Source organism: Penaeus japonicus, unplaced genomic scaffold, assembly GCF_977035675.1.
Source record: "Penaeus japonicus unplaced genomic scaffold, GWHDUDI00000001_assembly GWHDUDI00000021, whole genome shotgun sequence".
NCBI classification, from domain to species: Eukaryota; Metazoa; Arthropoda; class Malacostraca; order Decapoda; family Penaeidae; genus Penaeus; species Penaeus japonicus.
Genome location: NW_028234423.1, coordinates 27,409,024 through 27,418,324, shown reverse-complemented (window position 1 = coordinate 27,418,324; position 9,301 = coordinate 27,409,024). Strand labels below are relative to the sequence as shown.

At 35.9% G+C, this 9,301-nt stretch overlaps 1 protein-coding gene across 3 annotated transcripts in view; it reads right to left on the bottom strand.

Annotated features, from left to right (window-relative positions):
• Window positions 1–3,115: 3,115 nt before the first annotated feature.
• The window catches only part of LOC122253475 (pancreatic lipase-related protein 2), an 8,562-nt gene continuing 2,376 nt past the window's right edge, over window positions 3,116–9,301 (bottom strand). Inside the window, exons 4-9 of one of the 3 annotated variants that reach the window (XM_043016596.2) lie at window positions 8,919–9,070; window positions 7,677–7,931; window positions 6,711–6,835; window positions 6,391–6,478; window positions 6,063–6,237; window positions 3,116–5,837 (exon numbers count right to left, since the gene is read on the bottom strand). In XM_043016596.2, the coding sequence (XP_042872530.2) occupies window positions 5,576–5,837; window positions 6,063–6,237; window positions 6,391–6,478; window positions 6,711–6,835; window positions 7,677–7,931; window positions 8,919–9,070 (1,057 nt within the window). In that variant the 3' untranslated portion in view covers window positions 3,116–5,575. The remainder of the gene's footprint in view (window positions 5,838–6,062; window positions 6,238–6,390; window positions 6,479–6,710; window positions 6,836–7,676; window positions 7,932–8,918; window positions 9,071–9,301) is intronic. The other 2 variants (XM_043016588.2, XM_086548939.1) reach the window with 2 other exon arrangements.

Here is a 9,301-nt window from a genome sequence, read left to right as displayed (position 1 = left end):
TAAGGGTTTTAAAGAAAACAGATACGATATATTTAGAAATTTATTCTTACATTAGTTATATCCATTAATATATATATATATATATGAGATTGCATATCGTGTGCGTATGACTGTATGTGAGTGCATGTATGCACGTGTGTGCATTTGTGTGTGTGAAACCGTTTGTATATATAGCTTTAGTTTATGAATGACTCAAGGTTTTCATAGATGACATTCATGAGATTCTACCATTACAAGAAAGAACATACATCAACTTTGCCTTTTTAAAACAAAGGAAAAGAAAGAAAATATGCCTAGTGAACAGCTTGGTTACTGCAAAGCTACATTACAACATTACTTAAAGAATTACTGCAACCATTTGTGTGTGCACCAAGAAGGCATAGTATTGAGGAGGCATCTCTTTGCACCAATAGTGTCGTGCTGTGCTGCCATTGAAGGCAAGCGGCCACCATTCTGATAGGGAACAAGAGTGAGTACTAGAGTCATGAGCCTCATTCTCTCATCACTGGCAGACAGAATGAAGAAATTTTTGCATAATATGATGTCAATATTGTTAAATCATACATGAGGATTAGAAAAAAAACATCATTTTTTGTAAAGCAGTTATTCTGTAAGCACTGTGCATTCATTACTTATTAACCTGTAAGTAATAAAAAACTTTATAAGATTTTGATTCCATTTACCTTTCTTTTTATTTAGGTTAGTAATGTATCATTTTTTCCAGCTTACAAAGACCTGATGTTAAAATATAAGTCAGAAATGGCTTTTATCAATAAATTTAAGCTATTTTTTCATAGATCTCTATCAACTATGTGAGGAAAAAATTCAGAGAAAATGCTCCTACTAGACAAAATAATGAGCAGAGACAAAAAACTTTCTGCTTACCATAGGAATCTATTTTGTCTTGAGAATTGACAGATAAAAAGTGAAAATACTGCAAAAACATACAAATATTTGACAGACTTTTATCCCATTTTGTGAAGGCAAATTTAATCTCCCTCAGTTTTCTTAAGATTACGAGGTGAATAAACTTAAAAAGCTTTTGATGCAGTAAGAACTGAAATACAAGGTTCAAATTTTAGTTCTTCCATTAGTTTAGAAACTACAAATAGCACTATTCTTGATAAACTTTTCAGATTATTCTAACTGATGCAACAGCAAAGAATGGATAGAGAAGAAAGCAGAATTCCTTTATCCAGCTTCTTGCAGCCAAAACCTGCACACTAAAAAGAACACTCACTCGGTAACAGTGAAAGCGTAATTTAATTATTGGCGTGACCTTTCTTCACTGGAGCGACTTCCCATCAATATGGTGCCAGAGGCCAAGCTACGAGTTCACAGTGGGCGCGAAATGCCTTGTTCCATCTATGTCACACATCCTAGGTCTTCATTTACGACAGCTGCGTTGGAAAAAGCTACCTCCATTTTACAAAATGACTTTACAATTGTAAAAATGGTCAAATTATATAACAGTATCAAAGGTAGACTTAAACCTTTAAGTATGCCCAATCAGAAAAGAAAAAGGAAGGCAATAAGCAAATAAGACAAATGAGTATGGTAAGAAAGTGAACAATATGTAACAAGATATAGAATAATGATAATGCTAATAATAATAATAATAATATTAATAATAATAATAATAATGATAATAATAACTATAATTATAATAATAATAAAATAATAATATTTGTAATTATAACAAAAATAAAAATAATGATGATAATAATATTAATGATGATAATATCAGCTACATCAATAATGATAAAGATTATCATAATAATAATAATCATAACTGATGATGATGGTCATGAAAATAATATATCATAATAATAATTACCATTTTCATTGCAATAAAATGATAGCAGAATTGATAAGGATGATAATGGTATGGATAATGACAATAATGAATAATTCCACAGTGATAATAATACAAAAAAAATGGAGAATCCAGAGAAAATGAACAAGTCTTTTCATACATAAATGTACATAACAGCATATCTATTCATAAGCAAAAGATACTTTTTCTGGACTTTCAACCTTCTAGAAATGGCTGCAACTGTCACTGCACAGCATGTATGTATAATATTTCAACATTCTACTTCTCTTGCAAAACTTGATGATAGGTGACAACAGTCTGTTCATTAATGACAATATAAAAAAAAACACAATTAAGCTGAAAAACACGCTATCTGAGACATAAAGGTTTATTATTCCATTTCAGATAGAGTCCATTAACCCGTTCCCGACGGGGCCAATCCGGCTTAAATAGACCAAAATTCCGGGACTCTTGAATGCATAAGCCTAACGCGTCGGGGCCGTCGACGCCCTCGGCCCCGCGACCCCGCTGGCGTGCGCGCCCTCCCCCCCCGGGGGGCTAGACAAAAGTAACCGCCCCCCGTGTGCTAGCCAAACCACTAGACTCCGTGTGTTCACTTGTCAAAACGGGCGCGGTTAAAGTCCATCAAAGATAGCCTTTCTTCTTATTGATACCACTCAAATTATCGAAGTATTTTGATAAAAATGTTGGGTTTTAATACTTACAGAACTATCTCAATAAAATACAATATATAACCCAACCTACTAATTTCACTATCTAAACTTGTTTAAAAGCACTGCTCTCTCTATAATTTTTTAAGCATGAACTTTCCTAACATCTGATCAATGATTTATTCAATTGTTTCAACTTGGAATATGATAAGAACAATAATTTTAATACTGTTTTGAATATTCAATGTTCCTATGCCTTAGGCTGGAATAATTATTTTCATGAATGGTTCGATTTCACCCTGTAACTCTTTCTAAGCCACTCTATTGCATTATGGAATAAGTGACTGTATAAAGACTTCTTAGATATAAAGGACTAACTGCTTAGAATATGAAAACTATCATTCTTTATACATGATACAAAAACTGCAAGAGGCTCAAAACACAATTCAGACTACTAAAAGCAAATCTCATTCTGAATACATAAAAAAAACTACAAACAACTGCCGAATCTCCAAAACCACATGCTTTTTTTTAATAGTTCTTAAACACTACCTAAATACTGGAGAGTTCTTTGTGCCAAGATCACATAAGTGACCCAGTCTCTAATATGGCTACATCACTAAAATTAGCATGATACAAGAACAGAGCTACATAATGGTAATCAAATACCTTTAGTCTAACCGACATATCAGAGAAGAAACAAAATAAATGATATTAAGATAAATCACACTGATGTAAACAAGTAAATTCACCTTCTTGCAACTTGAGTACGGAGGTGAAATTACCTTGCGTCCATAAATCACTAGTCATTTTTATCGATCGTACCTGCTGGCTGTTCTTCTGTTTATTCCTGCTAAATATCACAACCTTCAGAAATTATTATGTGTCATTATGCATAAACTTTGGGTCAGAAAGGCACAATGTGTAATGGTATTTGCAGTGTGTGTGTTTGGATGGTTTCATTGGACAAATAAATGCACAGGCTGATGGATGCATGGATGGATGGATGAATAGAGAGATGAATATAGTAGTACAAGAAGAGATAACTGGATATATCAGTATAGATTTGAATGTGAGAGGGACAGAGGTAGTACAAGTTTGCAGTTATATATTTATCTGGATAGACAATGGATGCATAATTGGGTGAACTGAGTAATGAATAACAAATGAATCCACACATAATCTGGATCACTAGGTATTTGATATTGCCTCACTGACAATATACATATTATGCTGAACATGTATAATAATCATTACACATCATGCTGAATATATACACTCATTATCTGTCAAAAACATGTGTTGTCACATTTTTCACTATTAATCAAGAACAAGTGAATTTATGTTAATTCAAGCATACTCAAATTATAGTTACTGTGGCTCACTGACAGTACATATTATGCTTGATATCCACACTCATTACCTACAAAAACCATATATTGCAATTTCATGAGATTCAAATTTTCTTTTATTTTTTAATGCTGAACACTTAAACAGTAAAAAAAGTAAAATATGTCTGAGGTAATCAGACCAGCAGAACAATATGCAAGAGAGAGAAATTCTTATAACTGTTCAATGGTCTGTGAACTGAGTCTGACATATCTAAGTAGTAGTCTAAGAGGCAACAGCAGAAGAATAAAATATTAAGTAAAAAGAAAATAGAACAAGAGTTCTGTTATACTAACAATTCAATATCAATTTTCACATATCTATGCTATGTAAGTTTGTCGAGAAAAAATACTAAAATAGAAAAGTCAGAAATTTCTCACTGCATGTCATCTGATTTACATTTTCAAACTAAAATAAAAGCCCCCATTATAATAACATTAACAGAAAAGTTCATTCTTTCTGCTTTTGTGTCAACATGGGTTTGCATTAAGAGCACTGCTAACTCTTAAAATGAGAAGACTGCACAACAATTAAAAATAAAAAAATTTCAGAAAACTGATGATGGACATACGTCATTACAGGAAATTATATCACATGTGTGTACCAATTATGTGTGACTGTGTATGTGTATATAAAAATATATATAGTATGTATGTTTCTATTTTCTAGCATTCATATCTGAGAAAATTATTTCCCTTACTAATAGTTTTCATTGGTAAATTATGAAATGAGTATAATAATCCATAAAAATCTCCTAGAAATCCAAAAGAGATTGAATAAGAGAATCTTCATTATTTGAAGTTTCAATATGCAGAAACATATTAAACCTGACAGCATATACTAAAGACTTATTGCTATTATAAAAATTGACTCAGGTTACTTATACTTTTCCCCTTAACGTCAGATGACATGACATTCACGTCATGGCTTGGCACATCTTCCCACCAGATGACATGAATGTATTGTCCTGGCTTTGTCTGGCCATTTCACCAGGTGACTGGGCACACAGCATTTGGGATTTGTCTCTACCAACAAATAACCAGCATCATTAAGCCTCTGCACTCTGTAATATCCTGGTGAGATGACCAGGTGCAGCTAAATCGGTCCTATTCTTAATGGGTTAAAGGGTAATTTAACTGATTTACGCTGAATGACATATCAGGTCATCAGAATATTTCCCTCACAATAGATGCCTTCCTATTACATCATGGTTTCTCCCAGTATATTCATGTTCTACATAGTAATGCTTTTTTATACGCACTGTAGTTGCATTTGCATATACACATTTTCTTGACTTGACAGGTGAAAATCACTCTGAGAGACTCAGTGCTGCCTTATAACTTGAGAAATCTCTAGGCAGGAAGCTGCATATGTTTGCTATCTTGTCAGCGAGAGCAAAAGGCAAATATACGCCCCATCATGAGTGTGTTAAGTAGATCTTATCATGCATAAAAATTCATTACTTGGAAATCCATTTCCAACTATTGATAAAACTTTCCCTTAAATCCTACATTGCCACATATTCTCTTGAAAGAATTCTCTCTTTGGTCCTGATACAGGCTGACATTTTCATTCACTACAATTTTTTTCCTACCTGAAAAAAGGTACCTGTACATAAATTAACTTCTTTAGAATTATGAATGTTCCTCCATATAAACCATTCACAAAAAGAACCTGCTCTGCTGACAGGCAGGATGAGTTACCCATCAAGAAGTGCATCATCACAGTCACTTCCCTCTGATTCTACTAACAGGCCACTGTCGGCTAGCTGCTTCTTGCGCCTTCTAACAACAAACACAATAGCACCAGCTATGGCTACAACTACAACAGAGCCTGATGTGCAAGATGCTATGAGGGCAATGTTGGAGCTAGCATCTGTCTTGCTTCCAGGGCTGCAAACACTGTCCCTCACGGCATAGGGAGGGATGACACTGGTGTTCAAGTAGAATACTCCAGCCACTCTGCAAATTACAGTACTGGTAATATAAATGGAGAAAATAGTGCAAGAGCCACAGAGATCATATGTTTATCAGTTTCCTCATCTAGCTCCTGATAATGAAAATAACTTAACTGAACATAAAAGATGGGTCTCTTTAGCTGATAACTAGTATTATGAAACTCACATAGTTATTGTACTTTGTGAGAAAACTACAAAAGCAAAAACCTAAATCATAGTTTATTCATACCCCGTGTTTGCAAAAAATCCCATATACTGAGCCTCATCTCCACACGGACATTCTCCTTCTTCATACTGATTCCAAGCCGAGCAATTGCGGGCAAGAAAGTATGTGTCATCTATGCCGTAACTGATGCTCTCTAGATAGTAGGTATATGCCAGTTCATGATCACAGCCTATTTCACCTGCAGTGGTAAAAAATTGAAATTAAACAGAGATACAATTCACCTTCTTTCACATGAGAAATTTGAGAGTAGATAAAGGAGGGATATAGAAAAAAAAATCAAAATAAAAAGACAATTTCATCTTGCTTGCCAAGATTGAAGCTGTCTACATACCTGACATACTCTGGCAAGCCGGCTGATGCTCTCCTCCATTTGGCCAGAAGTCACTGTGGCCTAAATTTTCATTGATGCCATAACAGTCCTGGAAAAAAATTTCAAGACATCCATTTAATCATTTCCCTTTTTGAGGCATTGACAACACACACCATAACATAAAATGTAAAATTTAGTAATAAAATTGATTAGAATAGTAATATATCTGTGACAATGCTTGTGATGAATATTATCTTTATTATTACATCTATACTATTATCATCTTTTTCATTAGCATTATTATACATTATAAAAGCAGAACAGCTATCGTGGACACTTACCGTCCATGGTCGCCAGAATGTGTAGCAGCCATTTGTGTGAATCACATCCACATAATCTGCATCTGATTTATCTAGTCGCTGCTCTTTGGGCACATTGTGAAATTTGAGGCCAGCAGGATCCAAACCTGAATGTCCAAGAGCCATTTTTTAGTTATATACAGATACATATATTTTTTTGTACATAACCACCTGATTTTCATACAAAGGCAAACTGTTGTTATATATTCAACATAATAAAGGCAGATATTGGGGCTTATTATATGTCTTCTTGTCCATTAACCCATTGCAGATGGGACTATGTAACTGACATGGGGTGCCAAATGATAGAATTGGTGGAAGGAGGGAGATGCATGCTTTGTTCCACAAGCATCTTCTTCAACTCCTGCTCATTTATACATCAAAGTACTGAATTTTTGTTGTTGTTGTTGTCTCATCATATTTGGAAACTTATAGCAGGTACTGGTATGGCTAAGACATTGATTAGACAAGTAATTTAGATATTTTGTCTTTAATTCCAATTAGTCTAGAACCTACACTGTATACAACATAAACTGTGAACCATCTACATATCAAATTTCAAGAACAAGAGGTACAATGTACAAATGTATATATCTATATAGTATAGAAATTTTACTTTTCACTTGTGAAAATAATGTAAACAAATACAAAAACCTCCCATCGCACTGGGTGAGATCTAGCGACTGTTAACTAGCTGGCGGGCATGGTATTAGGCAAATATAGGCCCTAGTGTGAATGGGTTACAGAAATTATATTACTTACAACTACATACACTCCTTCTCACTACTAGTACCACAAGGCAAAACAGCTAAACTGACAGGGGCACTTTACACACCTTGTATATGGTCAAAATTGCTCATGGATTTAACTTGTTGCCACTGTCCGCAATGGGTTAATCAGCATTTGAAATTAAATGAAAAATCAGATCACAACAGAAACATCACAAACCTGAAATTCTCCCCACTCTTGTTTTTAAGTTTTGAGAAGCGAGACCAGACACATGAGCCCCAAGTGAGTGGCCAATAAAGTGTACGGATTTCAAATTAAGACCCTTATGCTTCACCAGCTTTCTGAGAAGCCAGGCGGTGTCCTTCCCTACAAAAGGAACACGTGACACAGCTGTATAATATGATAGGAGCCACCATTCAGTCCCCGCTGGCCAGTCAACTGAGATGACGTTGCAGTCAGACATGTTCAGGAGCTCTGTTAAAGGATTTAAATTATTAGAGATTCATTGGAGGTAAAATAAAATACTATTAATATAGAGGAATAGACAGGGAGGGAGGGAGAGAGAAAGAGAGGGAGTGTAACCCGGCGAGAAAAGACATCACCAGTTGCAAGCCAGTGAAGAAAGACAAAGAGGTTCTCTTGTTCTTTACTGGTGGCCTGATATATAAATTTGCCTCCAGCCTGAGGTTGAAGATTAGTGCTATGTGCTCTGTCCTGATCACTGCCTGTTCTCCATTTCTGTCTGTGATCCTTCTGGTGTGCCTCTGTCTGTCTTTGCTTATGTATGACTCAATTTCACTTTCTCTGCTTCAGGGCTTCCAGCTAGCAAACACAGCTGCAGCTGGGAGCCAGGAGCAATTAAAGACGGAAGAGGACACAGGAAGCAGGAAAATTCAATGTTATAGTGCTAGCATTGTAACACTGAATTATTATAGCAAAGCATAATCAGTGCCTTAGGTCACATGATAAGTAATATTAGTCCCTTATCGGGAAAGAAAAATAGGGGGAGGGAGGGGGGAGGAGAGAGAGAGAGAGAGAGAGAGAGAGAGAGAGAGAGAGAGAGAGAGAGAGAGAGAGAGAGAGAGAGAGAGAGAGGGAGAGGGAGAGGGAGAGGGAGAGGGAGAGGGAGAGGGAGAGGGAGAGGGAGGAGGGAGAGGGAGGGAGGGAGAGGGGGAGGAGGGAGAGGGAGAGGGAGGGGAGAGGGAAAGGGGGAGAGGGAAAGGGGGAGGGGAGGGGGAGGGGGAGGGAGAGGGAGAGGGAGAGGGGGGAAAGAGAGAGAAAGAAAGAGAAAGAAAGAGAAAGAAAGAGAAAGAGAAAGAGAGAGAAAGAGAGAGGAAGAGAGGGGAAGAGATAAGAAGAGAGAAAAAGAGAGAAAAAGAAAGAGGAAGAGAGAGAAACTTATATCTGCAACACTGTCCACCATGAGCCTCCATACTTAAACCACAGAAACAAATAACTTACTATCTTTCATCAAGAGAATCCATGACTCGATACCCCATCCAAGGAAACCATGCACTATGATATACGTTGTTCTGGGCTGGAAGGTACTGTTTGTGATGGTATCAGGTATTCCTGGGTCAAGATCATAGTGTGAACTGTTGCCAGCATTAGTCCTGAAATAAACCACATTACGTAAGTCATATAAAGTCTCTCTTAAGATGCTATTTTAGTGTCACTTGCAATATCACTAATTTATGTTCACATTTTGCATAAACAGATGATCCATTCATATTTATTGTGGAAGATGAATTTCCTTCACATTTTTTCCCAAAGCCTATAATCCCTCACAGAAAACAAATAAACAGGTTTACTAACTTAGTTTTTTATTTATTTTCTCTTTAATA